The 17,383-nt window shown below is 44.7% G+C and overlaps 1 protein-coding gene across 5 annotated transcripts in view; it reads left to right on the top strand.

Moving 5' to 3' along the window:
• Nucleotides 1-17,383, top strand: part of SLC4A5 (solute carrier family 4 member 5) — a 107,560-nt gene that overhangs the window by 25,141 nt on the left and 65,036 nt on the right. For 4 of the 5 annotated variants that reach the window (XM_059188097.1, XM_059188101.1, XM_059188099.1 and 1 more), the window contains 2 exons: nucleotides 5,005-5,196; nucleotides 17,000-17,129. In XM_059188097.1, coding sequence (XP_059044080.1) covers nucleotides 5,005-5,196; nucleotides 17,000-17,129 — 322 coding nt within the window. Of the gene's footprint in view, nucleotides 1-5,004; nucleotides 5,197-11,999; nucleotides 12,560-16,999; nucleotides 17,130-17,383 lie in introns of those variants that run through there. The other variant, XM_059188102.1, reaches the window with a different exon arrangement.

Below are 17,383 nucleotides of genomic sequence, written 5' to 3'. Positions count from 1 at the left end.
CACTGAGTTCTTGAGAGGCAGATGTCCATGGCCGTGGAGCAAGTGATGAACAAGCCAGGGAGCATCCAAGGCAGGTGACTCTTGGCAGAGGCCTTTCTGATATACCAGCTGTTTCTCATTTCTGTTCCTGACCTCAACAGTGGAAACTAGGAATTCATCTGCTAAGCCCTTAGATTAAAACTACTTACCTCTTACTGGTGTCCATGGATTACTCAAATTACAGCTTGCTTAAGAAATGTTAGAACTGAGCAAGGGAAGTCATGCCATACTGGAGGAGATGTGGGAAGGAAAGAGGAGCACCAATCATTCTGATATTGGTCCACTAGAAAGTAAGGCTGTACTTCATAAAAATCTCCACCTCACATTCTTGGTTACAGCCAAGAAATACTGGAGGTTCAGAAGAGTGAGCAGTGAGGTATGCTGGGGTGAGCTGGGCTCTAAAAAGATTTGGACACTGACATCCTGGCAAACTCACTTTCCCATACCTATGAATGATTCAGAGTCTTTTCACCAGAGTAGACACTCAACCTATCTTGAAAGGGCTTAGTTAGATATGCTTCTCCAAGGTTCAGCTTGATGTGGTTTCTGTGTGACATCTGTAGTCACTGGATGCCCAGACATTAGGATCTACATTTCAGGAGTTTGAGCCAAGAGGCAGACCTCCCCTCCAAAGAAAATAAAATCAAGTTAAGGTAGATCTCGATGTAAGAACACAGAGTTTAATTTCCTGTTCTACAGCAGCTTTCAAATCTCATTTGCCATCCATGGGCTTCAAAAATACAATAGTCCCCCACTTACCTGTGATTTCACTCTCTTCAGTTTTAGTTACCCATATTCAATCAAGGTCTGGAAGCAGATTCTTTTTCTGACACATCATCTGAAGGTCAGTAGTAGCCCAACACTATGTCACAGTTCCTCTGTCATTTATCTTACCTCATCTCATCACATAGACATTTTATCATCTCATATCATTACAAGTAAAAAGGTGAATACAGTACAATAGGATATCTTGAGAGAGAGAGAGCTCATTCACATAACTTTTATTATAAAATATTATTATAATTATTCTATTTTATTATTACTTATTATTGTTAATCTCTTACTGTGCCTAATTTATAAATTAAATTTGATCATCGGTACGTGTGTGCAGGAAAAAGCATGGTATATGTAGAGTTCAGTGCTATGTGCACTTTCAGGCATCCTCTAGGGAACCTGAAACATATCCTCTGTGGAAAGGAGGAACTACAATAATATTTTTTGGCCATCCTGCTCTTTGGAAAATCATCACCATGGAATTCCAGACTCCAAGTTATCCTAAAAGAGTGGTTCCCAAACATTTTTGCTGCAGTTCACATAAGCAGAGAAAAAAAATCTTCCCACTCATATACCCCACCCATTCTCATTTCACCTCAAAAAGAAGAAAAAAAGGAAAGAGAACAAAATGTAAAGGTCAAAAGAGGAAAGTAACAAGTATTTAGAAGAGGATGGATGAGTAGGTAAAGCACAGGGAATTTTTAGGCTGGTGAAACTATTCTGTATGATACTGTAATGGTAGGTGTAGGCATTTTTCAAAACCCATAGAACTATACAACACTAAAAGTGAAACTTCGTGTAAACAATAGACTAGAGTTAATCATAATACATCAATATTGGTTTATTAATTGTAACAAACGTTCCACTCTAATGAAAGTTGTTAATAATAGGGTAATCTATTCATAGCAATAAATGCCTACATTAAGAAAAAAGAAAGAGCCCAAGTAAACAACCTAACTTTATACCTCAAGGAACTAGAAAAAGAACAAACTAAGCCCAGAGTTAGTAGAGGGAGGAAACAACAAAGATCTGAGAAGAAATAAGTAAAATAGAGACTAAAAAGATAATAGAAAAGATCAATGAAACTAAGAACTGGTTTTTGAAAAGACAACCAAAATAGACAAATCTTGAGCTAGATTTATCAAGGGGAAAAAAGAGGATACTCAAATAAAATTAGAAATGAAAGAAAAGACATTAAAATTGAAAGCACAGAAATATAAAAGATCAAAAGAGACTACTGTGAACAATTATATGTGAACAATTTGGACAACTTAGAAGAAATGAATGAATTCCTAAAGGTACAACTTACCAAAACTAAATAATGAAGAAAAAGAAAAACTGAACAGACCAGTTACTTGTAAGGAGATTGAATCAGTAATGAAAAACCTCCCAACAAACAAAAGTTCAGGAACAGATGGCTTAACTGGCAAATTCTAACAAACATTTAAGTAAGAATTAATACCAATCCTTCTCAAACTCTTCCAAAAAATAGAAGAGAACACTTCCAATTTCATTTTATGACACTAGTATTACCTGGATATAAAAAACAGATTAGGACACTACAAGAAAAAAAATTACATACCAATATCTCTGATGACCAAAGGTGTAAAAATACTCAACAAAATATTACAAAACTAAATTCAACAATACATTAAAAGGGTCTTGCCCCATGATCAAGTAGGATTCATTTCAGGAGTGCAGGGATGGTTCAACACCTGTAAATCAATCAATGTGATATACCTCCCATTAATAAAATGAAGGATAAAGATAATATGATCATCTCAATAGATGCAGAATGTATATTTGACAAAATTCAATATCTATTCCTTATCAAAAATCTCAACAAACTGAGTCTAGAGGGAATGTACCTCAACATAACAAAGGCCATATATGACAAACCCACAGCTAACATCTTACTCAACAATGAAAAGCTGAAAGTTTTTCCTCTAAGATCAGGAAAAATATCAGGATGCCCACCCTCACCACTTTTATTCAGCATTGTTGAATAAACATTGTACTGGAAGTCCTATCCAGAGTAATTAGTCAAGAAAAAGAAATAAAAGACTTTCAAATCAGAAAGGAAGAAGTAAAACTTTCTATTTGCAGATGATGTGATATTATATATGGCAAACCCTAAAGAGTCCACCAAAAAACTGTTAGAACTAATAAATTCGGTAAAGTTACAGTTACAAAATCAATATACAAAAATTAATACAAAAGGGTACACTTCTATATACTAATAATGAACTGTCAGAAGGAGAAATTAAGAAAACAATTCTATTTATAATTGCCACAAAAAGAATGAAATAAACAGGAATAAATAAACTTAACAAGGGAGGTGAAAGACTTGTGCACTGAAAATTTTAAGACATTGATGAAAGAAATTGAAGAAGACACAAAGGAATGGAAAGGTATTCCATGCTCATGGATTGGATGAATTAATATTTTTAAAGTGTCCAGGCTACCCTGAGCAATCTACAGATTCAATCTAATTCCTATAAAAATTTCAATGATGTTTTTCACAGCAATAGAATAAATAATTCTAAAATTTTTATGGAACCATGAAGGACCTTCAATAGCCAGAGTGATCTTGCAAAAGAACAAAGCTGGAGGCATCATGCTTTCTGATTCAAAAGATATTACAAAGCTGTATTAATCAAGACAGTATAGTGTTGGTATAAAAACAGACACATAGATCAATGGAGAAGAAGAGAGAGCCCAGAAATATACCCACATTTTTAAGTTCAGGTAATTTATGATGAAGGAATCAAGAATATACAGTGAGGAAAGGATGATCTCTCTTATGAGAAAACTGGACAGCCACATGCATAAGAATAAAACTGGACCACTATCTTACACCACACACACACACACACACACACACACAATTCAAAATGGATGACAGTCTGATATACGACCTGATACAACAAAATTTCAAGAAGAAAACACAAAGTGTTCGCTCTTTGACAGTCTTGGCAATGACAGAGAAGACAAATACTGTATGATCCTATTTATATGTGGAATCTAAAGAACCAAATTCAAAGAAACAGAGAACAGATTAGTGGTTGCCAGAGGCAGGGGTTTGGAGGTGAGCAAAAGGGTAAAAGAAGTAAAAAAAACCAAACTTCCAGTTATAAGATAAATAAATTCTGGGGATGGAATGTATGGCAAGGTATTGTATTGTATATTTGAAAGTTGCCAAGAGAGTAGATTCTAAAAGTTCTCAACACAAGAAAATAAGTACAGCTATGTGGGGTGATGGATGTTAACTAGACTTCTTATGGCAATCATCTTGCAATATATACATCTATCAAATTAGTATGTTGTACACCTCGAACTAATACAATGTTATACCTCATTAATATATATTATATTGTATAATTGAGGTATAATTATACCTCAATAAAAATAATAGGAGATCTGTTTGTGGAGCAGGGGTCTGGTGGCGGTAGGACGGAAGACTAATTTCCTGTGTACTATCTGCTCAATTATTCTGTATATATAAAACTAAATCTATTGATTATTTTTAAAACTGTTGACCAGTTGAAGCCAACACTGATGAAACACTGATAGCAGAATGTCCATCCTGAGACCTGAGAGAATTACAGCTACTTTTTGTGTGCAAAGACCCAGTGGGGCTTTACAGACCAACCAGGCTTCTTAGTGGAATTCGAAATTAAGGTTCTTCATGAGTCTAGTTCTTGAAAATTCTAGTATACAAAACCAGCTTTGAGAAGTCCGAGTAACTCCCTTTTCTGTTAAGTAGTTTATGTAGTCTTTCATTACGAGTAAAAGTGGCCCTTGATGGAAATGCATACAGCCCTCCCAAAGAGGGGGGTTGGCGTTTTGGACTAAATCTGTGAGTCACTGAGGGACTCTCTCAGGCCATGTGTCATAAGCCTTATGCAGTTATTGCCATTCTGGACAAGCAAGAACAGAGTGATGGGAGTTCTGCTCATTCAAATTGAGTTCTAACTACAGCACGAAGGGTATCATTTCCAGCAACGGCTGAATTGTTCAGAAATGGAGTTCTGTCAAACCCAAGACTTGGGGCAGTGGCCCTGGCCAGGAACTCCATGTCTTCCATTCTGCTTTGGTGGCCCTAGCTCTTTGTAACTGGAGGATAGTAAGGAGAAATGCCCATTTTCAGTAATCTTTGCCTCCCCCCCCTCTTTTGTGCTCTGCCCACAGACTGCCGCTCCATCCACATTGGGCTTTCAGTCCCCAGTTACCCTCAAAGGAAAAGAGACCCACAGGGACGTCTTCCAGGCCTACAGAAGGTCTGCTGGGGCCTGCGGCCAGACAAGCCACAACAGGAACTGACTGGCATGGGCAGCAGGGGAAGCAGCCGGAACAGCAACGGGCATCATGTCAGCAGGACCCGTGAGTTCTTGAAGGGCACATTTCAGGGGAGCCATCTGCTGGGGAGCCCAGACAGGGTGATAGATTGGGGAGATTCTCTGGAGACTCAGTGATGTCCCACTGGGGTCAGGGCTCTTACCACCCATGCTATGCTACCCCTGCAGACCAACCTCCCTGCCCAGGGATACATTTATCCAGTCTGAGCTCTGTCTCTCTGGTGACTTGGAGACCTCTGCTCTGAGCTACCCCAAGCTGTTTTCATGGCTTAATTATTTTCCTCATTTCCAAATTCTTAGGGGCCATACAGCTCTTGCCCTAACGACAAACATGACTTGGCAGGAGCCACTGTGCTCCGTAAACTGAATTCCACACACGTTACCTCCACCCTCTTTCCTCACCGAAGCTTGAAGGAACAGTACAGAATTGTCTAGGCATTGGCATGGTGGCTTGCAGACCCCTGGAAAGCTCTCTCCCAGACCAGCAAATCCCCTGAGGCCTTCTGCTGCTACTGCAGATATCAGTTTTGGGCTAATTAAAAATCAGTCTTTTGTTCCTTCCTGTGGAAAGAAAAGTATCAATCTTAAGAGAAGTGAAAAGACTCGAGTCCTGAGAGCCCAACTATGACATTTTATTCTTTTGAGAATTTGCTGTTTCTAGGGACATGATTTCACCTCAGCAGATCCTAAATCTGCCCAATAAATTGTATTTAATTGGTCTCTACTATATATTTCTCCTGTCTTAAGCAAGGAAAAATTAGTTATTTTACTGTCTAAACCTTCAAAGGAATCTCAGAGGCAGTGACAGTGTCTCAGCGTCCCTGTAGGAAGAGATCTGACTCACATGCTCCCAAAGGCCACCTTAGTCACCCACAATCTTGCAGCTGCCCTGAACAACTGCTCTCCTTGGCATCAAGTCTACCAAGTCCTGTGGCTTTTCTAGAGTAAATGTGTCTAAGTGGGAGATGGGTTGATGGAAATCCTTTGGCACCGTCTAGCATAAGAGATGAGTGCTGGTGAAACCATGCATGTGCACACGGACCAGCTCAGGACTGGGAACATCAGAGACCCAAAGGAGAGCCAGCCTTTTGGGAAGAGTTCCTGCTCTCCATGTTAGATCTGAATGCCTCATCCTCCCCTTCTGAGGCATTCTCCTATAACCCTACCACCTCCCCCACATTTAGGGATGAGGTCCCCTTGTAAAATTGAGTGTGCTGGGTCCCTCCTGAGGCAGAGAAGAAACAAATAACATGGTAGGTGTGTGGTAGACACTTAATAGATGTTGGCTTAACTAATACACATTAACCCAATATGAGAGTGAGGATCCCAGATCTTTTTCCTCTGCAAGAGGATATTGGTTTGGTTTGGCTATGTTCATTGGCATCAAGAGCTTATGAGATCCTTCTGGTGGGAGGGGTGTGAAAAATCATTAAGATCTGCTACTTGCCTGGTCACTACTAAACTCTGGGGTCACTAAAAGATCAAAACTGCCTCAAGATGAGCAGTAAAGGAGAGAAAGGCTGTTTTCCAGCCAGGCATTTAAGCCTCATATTGAGCCTCATTCCAAGGCCTTAGGATCAAGGATATATTTCCTGTGGCCTTCCATTCTCATTTCTGATGAGGAAGGAGCAAGGGTTGGGACAGAACACATATTTGTCTCTAAAGCATCTCCTCCATGAAGGGTTCCTGAAACGGGCAATTTCCAGCGTAAGTGCAAGGACAGTTGGGGTTCTTTTAGACTTTGAAGCTTTGAAACGGGGTAGCTTCCTTGCCTTTGTGTACCTATAAATTTGTGTCTTGGAAGGATACAACTTGGAGAGAGAAGGAGGAAAGGAAGACAGAAGAGGAGAAAGAATGAGGATCATTCTAGACCTTTGGGGTGAGGGGCAGGCAGGAAAGCAGATGAAAATGTATGTCCCAAAAGAATCATGTATTTTCTCTCTCTTCTTGTCCTTTGACACTTTAAAACCTGGATCTTCTGGAATTATCAACATATACAACATTCCCTCGTCAGCCATGAGGGCTATTCTAAAAACAAACAAAAAATCCCATTAGAAGAGAATCCTGAGTTAGTGACCTTAAGACCTTGAGGGGTAATTGGGGTTGAGGGTCCAAGTTTGCAAGTAAACCAGTGAAAGTCCTAATAAATGGAAAGTTTTCATAAACCATGCACCAACCAAGTTTACCTTATTCCTGGAGAATTAGCTAAAGTGGATTCCAGTCTCTCTGGCCTCATCCTAGGGGACGTCCATGTCTTTGCTGAAATTGCTGTGCATTCCCAGGAGCTGTTAATCTCAGCCTCACCCTGGCTCCAATTCTTTTCCCTGTGTCATATATATATATATATATATATATATATATGACATATATATATATTTTAAGATTTAATTTGTTTGACACAGAGAGAGAACAAGCAGGGGTGAGAGGCAGAGGGAGAGGGAGAAGCACACTTCCTGCTCAGCAGGGAGACCGATGCAGGGCTCAATCCCAGGACCCTGGGATCATGACTGAGGTGAAGGCAGACGCTTAACTGACTGAGCCATCCAGGGCCCCCATCTCCCTGTGTTTCATGTCCTATACCTGTCCTCTGCCTTCACCTCCTGGCCAGCTCAGGCATGCAGTTCAGACCTTCTTTGGTTTCCCCAGAATTGGTCGCATATAGCATACACGTTGAATGGCAGGCTTTGCCAGAGGTTCAGAACTAAGTTTAATGTCGTAGAGATACACAATTTTTAAATGACATACAAGATATCCCTGTTCTTAAAAATCCTCTGGCCATGGGAAATTTCCCACTAGACATTTTTCTCTGCAGTTCCAGCCTCCTACTATATTTTGGTACCATATCTGCCCAGCCCCTGTCCCCTCCCAAGTTCCCTCACATCTCCTTGCTTTCAGCTAAGTCCCCTCCACAGACACACACACACACACACACACACACACAGTCCCCTCACTTTTCAGTCACAGCATTTTCTCTTCCTGCCCCTCCTTGGCTCAGGGCCCATTTTCGCACAGCTGAGACCACATAGTGGGTTAACCTAAACACAAAGACCATCTTCAGCAGCCTCAAAGACCTGAAAGAGGCTTGACGCTTCCTTCTCCCTTTCTTTCTCCCCTCCGGCCTCTACAGGCCAGGTCAGGATTCCCTGTGTGACTTGGGCCCCACATGCCTGACGGCATAAGCAGGAGAAGCAGCAATCGTCTGCTTTGATTTTATATAACAGTTTCTTCACTTAACTGCATTTATAGTCACTGAAACAAAACAGTAAAACCCACATGCTAGTTGAAGACTATGGGTAACATCTCACACACCTTAAATGGTGAATAATGGATATGATACAATCAATTGCTTCTTACTATTTTGGCTCCCCAGAAATATCAGAACCTCCTTGTAAAAGGTCCCAGGCAGATGAGTGTCATTGTTCTTTTTTCTCTGTGGGGTCTCCTGCAAACACTCAAAGTCTGATTTCCTATTGAGGTTGATGCTCTTTCCAGGGAAGGCAGAGGGATTTCTTATTTGAATTTGGATGAGTGTCCCACTTGCCCGACACACCAAGATCTTTCTCAGCCTTCGTTCCGTCCATGAGCCTGTAGGGAAGCCAGCAGTGCACTTGTCAGGCTCTGCTGGTCCTCTGTCCTCTGATGCAGCACTGCCCTCAGTCAGGGCCACAGCCAAGGTTTCTTTTCCTTGTCCTTCCTTCTTGCCTTGCTTTTGGCCTGCTCCACCATTGCTTTACTTCCCTTCTTTTACTGATGCCCCATTCTTCCTTATGCTAACTATTCTTACTGCCATGACTCAACATTCTTTATAACTCTCACACTTGCAGTTCTTAAGAAGGTACACAGAAGAAAATTTCCATACTCTAGAATTTCATAAAAGGGGCACTCATGATTAAGAAAGTAATTTGATCACAAGTATTAGGAAACCTATCTGAGCTGGCTTGGGCAAGGAGGGAATGTGTGTGTGTGTGTGTGTGTGTGTGTGTGTACACGCGCGCGTGCATGCGCGCACATGTGGGTGGGTGTGGGCTGATGTTATAAGACCGAAGAAGCTTCTCATGATCCTAAAACAGAATAAACAGCCAGGCTCAGTGAATGGATAGAGCACCTCTCAATCCCCTCTCCAGGATGGGTGGCCTCGTCCTCTGCCTTTCCCGTGGGTCTGCTCCATTTGCCTCCTTCTGTAGCCTTTTCTGCATCTGCTGTGCCCTTCTCTTCCAGTTAACATGCTGTCTCTTCCAAAGACCAGCAGGAAAGGCCCCAGCTGTCTTAGAGACCCAATTCAAAGTTTCCAGGCTTGGATCAGATGTCCAATGAACTCTTCATGGTCAGATTACCTGTAGCCAAGGGGCAGGGGTCATACATTACACCAATACACACAGCTGCCAGAGGTTCATCCTTTTGGGTAGGGCTATGGGCTGGGCTGACATCCCGAAAATTACCCACAATGGGAGGAATTCCTGTAAACACAAACGGGAGCAGATTCTCTTGCTCTTCTCTCAGCACGTTTGGAATTTGGGGACAGCTTCCTAGAAAAAGAACTCTTGTCCATGAAATTGGGACTCGGAGCCTTCACATCGCCTCTCGAGACCCACCTCACACAATGGCCTCAGAACTCTAAGTCAGTCTCCAACTCCCCAGTATTCAGTGGCCTTGAGCTACCCAAAGTCCCCACCCAGCTCCACCCCCACCCCCGTAGCATTTCCTTGTCCTGGGCTCCTTTCTTGCCAAGGCTAATCCCAGCTGATACGCTCATGAGCGTTAATCACTGAAATTCATTCACCCAGCAAATATTTATTGAGTGCCCATGCTGTGTGAACTCTGTGCTGGGGGCCAGCAGCATGATTTGAGCAAGGCAGATGCCACCCTCGCAAAGCTGGCTATCTAGAGATGCATGTGGAGTCCAAGAGAGAGAGGGCAGGAACCTGTGACAGGGCTCGTCCAGAGGGCAGGGCCTCAGGACCAACCTCCTAACTGTCCTAAATGCCTTCCAGGTCTTTCCTAGGGGGTGAAGTCTTGCTGGTTTGTAGTCCACTAGATCATTTTGTGCTTTGCTCATCCAATGACTAGACAGTTCCCACTCAGTAAAAGCACAATTCTGCTTGTTTCTTTTATTGTGTTTCCTGAAGCTGGCTCCTGCACTGTTAGGTTTCTCCCAGCAACTGCTGGTGGAGTCCAGTCCTCCAGCCGTCACTATGTGACTCTCAGCTGTGTGCTATCAACCACAGGGGCTATTACCTGTGGCATTTCTCATTACGGGGATTAACTTCTGATGTGCTGTCTGCACGTGGGGCCCACAAGGCATTAGTCACCCTGATCTGGGAGCCCAGCATGTGGTTCGCTAAACCTGTGAGCGGGGCAAGGGGGGGTGTGTGGCAGAGAGAGTGGAAGGGCCAAGGGCTGGAGGGTAGGGAGGTAGCATGGAAGCAGCATGGGCATTTAGAGGCTGAAAAGGACTGAGCCCTTGCAATGTTTAAAAGGGCCAGGCTTATGACTGGTAATAAGAGAGAAAGGCATCGGACCCGTTGGCAACAACAGCAGTAGCCAGAGCATTTATTGGGTGACTGGTGTATACCAAGCACTGTGCCATCCAAATCACATATATTATCTCACTTAATGCCCACTGGAGTCTAGCGTGGTGTGATTAGGCCCATTTTATAGAGGGGGGAAATTAAGAATCCGAGAGATTCATGCTTTGCCAACATCCTACTGCTAATAATTAGCAGAGTCAGGTGTTAAACCCAGGTCTGGGCTCTTAAAGCACCACAGGAATAAAGAGAATTCTCTGGCCTCCTTGGTGATCTCTTTGGGTGCTTCTGTGGTGTTTCGGGGTCACCGGCCAGCCCCTGACCTGGTGTGGTGTATAGTAGCTATCTAACGGCACTCAGGAGGAGACAGGCCGACTTCAGCCACACTGTAGTGTGACCTGTAGAGCCTGAGTCCCTGTCTCCTCCATGTCCTGTCCTGCTGGGGAGTCCACCATGGCAGAAACTCCTGGATGGTGTTGTTTGCTGGGAGCCCAGCACCTAAACCTACACCCCTGACCTTCTGCTGCTGTTTCCTCAACCTGAAAGCCGGCATCCTTGATTCTTGAGCCTCAGGTATGAAGATGTGATGAGTGGGACCAGCCACGGTGGGCAGTGTGGCGTGGAGGACATCGGCTGCCTTTGCTCTCCTCTGGGCTCTCCTAATTTGAGGCCTGGTGGGGCCTTCTGTGGTGTAAACTGGGTTTCCAGTTTCTCATCTGTGAAGTAAAGGGCTTGGATTTGACAGTGGCTAAGCTCCCTCCTGGCCCTGAGACTTAGAGAATTCAGGGTTCAGCGCCCCTTGGAGCAGCAGCCGCCCAGTGACCTCTAATCAACCTTGGCACATTCTAAGTACTCAGTAAGCACTTGTTGAACCAAACCCAGGAGATTAGGAGTTTCTCAGCAGAGCAAAATAATTCTGCAGTGGGGGTTCACCACACACCCTCGAGTGACCAGTTCCCACCGTCCGCGAGTACCCGGGAACCACCCTCTCCCAGTGATGGCATTTGGCACTCCGACTGGAAGTGGCTGAAGAGGTGGAGGACGGGGAATCTGGGTTTGGAGTTGGGGCAAAGAGAAACCAGGTGCATGGAACTTTATTGACCAAGTGTGGTTGCTTTGAAACTCGAGACCCCACAGCAACCCTCCAGGGGGCTGCGTGGCTGGTGAGAGAACAGCCGCCTTGGCAGCCTCTCTTGGGCCAGCTCACCTGTGGCCAAGGCTCTTAAGGAGGCCCCGGGGAGTCTCCCGGCAAACCCCAGCCCTGCCTTTATAAAGGGGCCTGAGGAGAAGCGCCTGGGCTCTCCTGGAGCCCTCACGGGGGAGGGGGCCCCGGGGCAGTTCTGAGCGCACTCTCACAGGCCGGCCGCTGCCACCGCCCCTGCCGCTGGGGAGCTCCTGCCGCCTGCGTGAGCCGCTGCGGCGCCGCTGAACCCTCCTCTCTCCTGAGCACTTGAGGACCCCCGCCCCTCACACTGCTCCCTCTCACATTCTCTCTCTCTCTCTCTCTCTCTCTCACACCCACCGTAGCTTGAATTTGCCTTCGGTACAGTCTTTCTCTCTTACACACGATCTCTGTCACACTTACTGCAGCTCTTTCCTCTCCCGCATACACCTCCCCAGTCTTTTCCCCTTCCTTCCCTATCTCTCTCTCTCTTTCTTTCTTTCTCTCTCTCTCTGCCTCTCCCTCTTCTCTCTGGACGCCTCCCCTGGTGCTTAACTGGAAACCAAACTGAGTTTGTTGTGAGCGGCTGGGGAAGAGGACGTTTGGAGGCAGTGGCTGGGGTGCCAGCAGCAGAAGCAGGCTGGGGCCAGAGGCAGTGCCAACAGCCGGAGACCCCAGCGCTCAGCTGTCCCAGGGAGCAGGTAATGCCCACTCAGGGCTGCTTCAGGCATCCTGCTCTCTGCCCGGTCTCAACTCCCCTTGACTGTTGCATCTGTTTGTCTTCTTACCTGGCCTTGAAGGGGAAGGGGAATTCCAGACCTAGGGAGAAGCAGGCATGAGGAGTGAGGTGCCCTCCTCTCCAGAGAGCTGTCTGTGGTCTGATGTGGCTGGGGTCCAGGCTATCTGGGATTGGGGGTGGCTGGGGTCTGGGGTGTCTGGGGTCCGGGAGGGCTGGGGCCAAGGATATCTGGGGTTAAGGGTGACTGGGCTCAAGGGTGACTGGGCTCTAGAACATCTATCTGGCTGAGGAACATGGTAGAACCTAAAAAGGCAGGGAAGAGCCAGATCACAAGGGATGTTTTCAGCCATGTCCTAGACCCTAGGCTCTAAGTAATACAGAGCCTCTTAAGGGTTTTTAACCTAGAGAGTAACATAATCCAGTCGACATTTTAAGAGGGTAGTTTTTGAATTCTGATTCTATGGAGAATTGGTGTGTCCTCTCAAAATCAGAGTCTTCGTCTTTTCCCAATCTAAAGAAAAAATAAGGTTATTTGTTCAATTGCTAGTTTTTCTTCTATTAAATTTCCTTAACTCTTGAGGTTTGCTAGCAAGCATCAGCAGTCAATAACCCAATGAAAAGACTATGTTTAAAGTAATAGAAAATTTCAGAAATAAAATTCCTTTAAGTAAATGAGGTAGATTTAGCCATATATAGACAAAGTAATAGTATTTTCTGATAGTAAATTATTTCTAACCCATATATGCAAAATATTTTATGGTGTTGCCCAAGCAGCACCATGACTCCCAGGATTGTGTCATGTGAACATGTCTGAAATGTTTTAAAAGCAAACTTTGCTGCCACATAGGGAGTAGGGGTGGATTATGCAACCAAAGGCAGAAGCAGAAGGAGGCTCTCATGGTGATAGGAAACAATGAGAACCTGAACTAAGATGGTGGCAGTGCGTAAGAAAAGAAGGAGAGAGCTGAAAAGTATTTAGGAAGCAAGGGAAAGAAGTTAGTGTCTGGACATGAATGGTGAGAGAGCAAAAGGCTTCAGGAGTGAGTCCAATATTTCTTACCTGGATGACTGGATAGCTAGCATGGCTATCATTCAAAACAGAGAAGGGCAGGGTTGGGGTGTTGGAACAAGGAAAGTGGTTTGAATATATTGAGGTTGACTTGCCAAGGCTGCAAAACTCCCAGATGGAGTAATTCAGTTGACTGCTGGAAACATCAGCAGAGTCTGGAGACATGGGGGACCTCATCTATAGGGTGACACCATAAAGAACACAAGATGGTATAGAGTTTAGAAAGAGAAAAGAGAAGAAGGCCAAGGAGAGATCTTGGGAAAGATGAAGATTTAAATAAGACAGGCAAGAGGGGCCAGGAAAAAATACTGAGGTGTCCTCAAAGAGATAGGACAAAAATATCAAGAAAGCACTTTGTTATGAGAACCAAGAGTGTAGCATGTCTGTCCAGAGAGAGCAGTCACCACCACTGATGACCCAAAGAGATAAATCAGACCTGTTGGTTTGCTTGGTTTTATTAACTAATTGGCTTGAGAATAAGATAGCAAGAGTGATCTCAGGACATGGTTGTAAACTCAGGTGTATAACATAAATGGGATTAGCAGGGTAGAGAAGGGAGCATTTTAGCAAATTAAAATGCATTTGCCCATGACACTTTGTGTCAACTTTATTCAAATAAAAGGACTTTTAAAAAATGCATACACCCACCTGAAGAAAGCAGCTGTCACTCAGCCTTAGTTGATTGATGCCAAGCAGGAATATAGGCACAGTCCTCAGAGCATCTGAATTTTCAAGAGAAGTCAGGAATCTGGATTCTTAAATGAAATCTCACAATTCTATAAGCTAGCAACTATTTCAAAAACTTTTGTACTCTGTGAGGGCTAAATTAAACATATCATTGAGCGGCCAGTTTGAAATCTGTCACTTAGAGAGGTGGCGCTGAACCAGTTGCAGCAGGTTGGAAAGTGATTGGGTAAGGAGGAAGTGGAGACCTCTCCTTCAAGAAGTTGGAGAGAAAGGAGAGCAGGAGAGCATGGAAGGCAGGTAGAGTCAGGGGAGAGTATTCTAGGGTAAGAAGAACTGTCTATAGGCTGAGAGGAAAAGAGTGGAGAAACGAAGTTGAAAACCAAGGTGAAGAAAGGATAGTTGATAAAATAACGGTCCGGCAGAAAAGAATAAATGTGGCCAGAGATTAAGCTGGAGGAAGGACTCCTTTGTTCAAAAATGGACTACAAAGTGGTAAGGGTACAGATGAACTAGAAGGGAGATTACAATGGATTTCACATCCTGAGGCCTTTATTTCCTTGGCGAGATGGGTAAGAGATGGATCAAGAGGCTTGAAGAGAGGAGCAAGGGTATGAATGGCATCAAGGGACCTGGGACATGCCTCTGACAAGGACGAGTAGGAGGTGGCTGCACTTCTGAGACCTGTTGAGGGTGGAAACCTTGCATTTGCACAGCTGGATGGTTTTCTCCAGCAGGGCTCATGAGCCTGGGTGCTGGGGTTAGTGGTGAAGGGGGATTAGCACCTCTTACACTGCAGGACCTTGTCATGTGTCTTATTCTCCTTAACTGACCTATCCCCTTGCTCCTCTCAACAACCCTGCTCATTCAGACTGAACACCTATAAGCAAGTGGCAGCTCTTGGATTCATACCCATGTCTAGCTGGATTGCAAACCCATTGTGTGCTTTGTCTCCACCATACCACAGTATCACCCTGCCTTTCCCTGTGTTCCAGGATGTTCCTGTGGAGGTGAAGACTGGGCCAATGAATTCTTGTTTGGGCATTGGCTGCCATGTTTTACTGGGAAGTCAAGAGTTGGGAGTATGATGACAAAGTAGTTGAAAATTGACCACTGGGAATCCATGGAGAAATAAGTGAGGGCCAGTGGGGATGATGAATTGAGGGGACAGAGGAGCTTGGGGGAAGGGGAAGAGTTGATGAAGCCCAGGAGACAATCAATGAGAGACTGAACTGGGGCAGAAGCAAAGGGATTGGTGAAGAGGGAAATATTCTTAAAAACTTTCAATAAGGGGGTGGAGGTGAGAAAAAGTGGTTGAGGTGAAGATGACTCCAGGGTATTTAGCCTGTACAGTTGGGTGGACAGCCATGCCTTTAACTGAGGCTTTCCACATCAAGTACTGCCTCTCTTGTCTTGCTCTAGACACAAGGGCCAGCACATTCTCACTTCAAAGTCTTTGAAACACTCAGAGCACTCTTTTTACAGAGATGCAGAAGTGGTACATTCTCTTCTTCCAAGTTACAATGTAAACATACTCCTCAGAGGGATCTTTCTTAGCCAATCTTTCTAATGTAGTTCATTGTTGCTTTATTTTCTCTCTCTCTCTCTTTTTTTTTCAGGACACTTATCAGTACCCGAAATGATTATTTATGCTTTTACCTGTTTTTGTCTGTTTCTACCACTAGAACAGACATTCAAGAGGGATATATGGGATATATGGGCCTTTATCCGAGCTTTGTTTTCCAACACCTGGAACAACGCCTGGCACATAGTTAACTTTCATGAAATACTGAGTAAGAGAAAGGAAAGAAAAGGGATGCCCGGGTTGCTCAGTTGGTTAGGCGTCAGCCTTCAGCTCAGGTCATGACCCCAGGGTCCTGGAATTAAGGCCCTCATCTGACTCCCTGCTCAGCAGGGAGCCTACTTCTCCCTCTGTGTGCTGCTCTTCTTGCTTGTGCTCTCTCTCTGTTAAATAAATAAATAAAATCTTTTTTTTTTTTTTTTTAAAGGGAAGGGGGAGGAAAGAAGGGAGGCAGGATGGGGAGCATATTTGGGGAAGGGTACATGTTCAGTGTTGGAAGGTGCCTGAGAAACAGCCAGGAGGTGACATGCAGTGGGGAGTTGGGAAGCAGAGTGGGAGCTCAGGAATAGGTTGTTACTGTGCCCAAGAAGGAGGTGGTCTCCTGCTACACACAGGTACAAGTATGTCCTGTCACAGGCTGACCGGCCCTTTAAGGTCAACACTGGGAGTTGACTGGTTTGGGATCTAGTCAGATCCCAAAGAAGAGGGGATCTGAGGGAAGAGGGGTACTTCTGGGTTTTTTTATGCTGAAGTTGGGTCAGAGTTTTTCCTCACTTCTCACTTCTCTATTTTCTACGCTTGCTGCTGCCCAGCTTTGGCCATTTTCTATCCTTCTTTCTTGTCATCTGACTCCCAGACCCTGGAGTCTGAATGTAGATTAAATTCGGTCATCCCCTTTATCTCAAAGAATCTCACCCACATCCAACCCACAGAGGTGTGAGGACTTAGTTTTACTAAATGAGGAAATACTTCTCCCTTGAGCCTGGCTCCTGCTCCATTTCAGTTGGCCTTGTGGCCCTTAGCCTCCTCTGGGCCCTTCAGAAGACCCTGCTGTCCTCTTTTTGCAGGGTCTCCAGCTGCTGAGCAGCTCCAGGACATCCTGGGGGAGGAAGATGAGGCTCCCAACCCCACCCTCTTCACAGAGATGGACACCCTGCAGCATGACGGAGACCAGATGGAGTGGAAGGAGTCAGCCAGGTGAGGCAGAGCCCCAGGGGAAGGGAGAAGGCGGCTTCCCACCACAGTCTGCCTGGGGCCCAGGCTGAGCTGAACTTCCTGGTGGGAAGGACCACTGACCACTGGCATCTTGCACCTTGTATCCTGGGGGGCACTCCCTGAGCCCTAAAGACCTCCATGTCGGCCTTCCTTGGTGTCCAGAACTGGGCTGGACACAAATAAGCAAACAGATACTTATCACTTTGTCTTTATTCTCAAATTAAGTGGGAAAGTAG

This window comes from Mustela lutreola, chromosome 9, assembly GCF_030435805.1.
Source record: "Mustela lutreola isolate mMusLut2 chromosome 9, mMusLut2.pri, whole genome shotgun sequence".
Lineage (NCBI taxonomy): Eukaryota > Metazoa > Chordata > Mammalia > Carnivora > Mustelidae > Mustela > Mustela lutreola.
The sequence above is the reverse complement of the archived record's forward strand: the minus strand, read 5'-3'. Positions and strand labels throughout refer to the sequence as shown.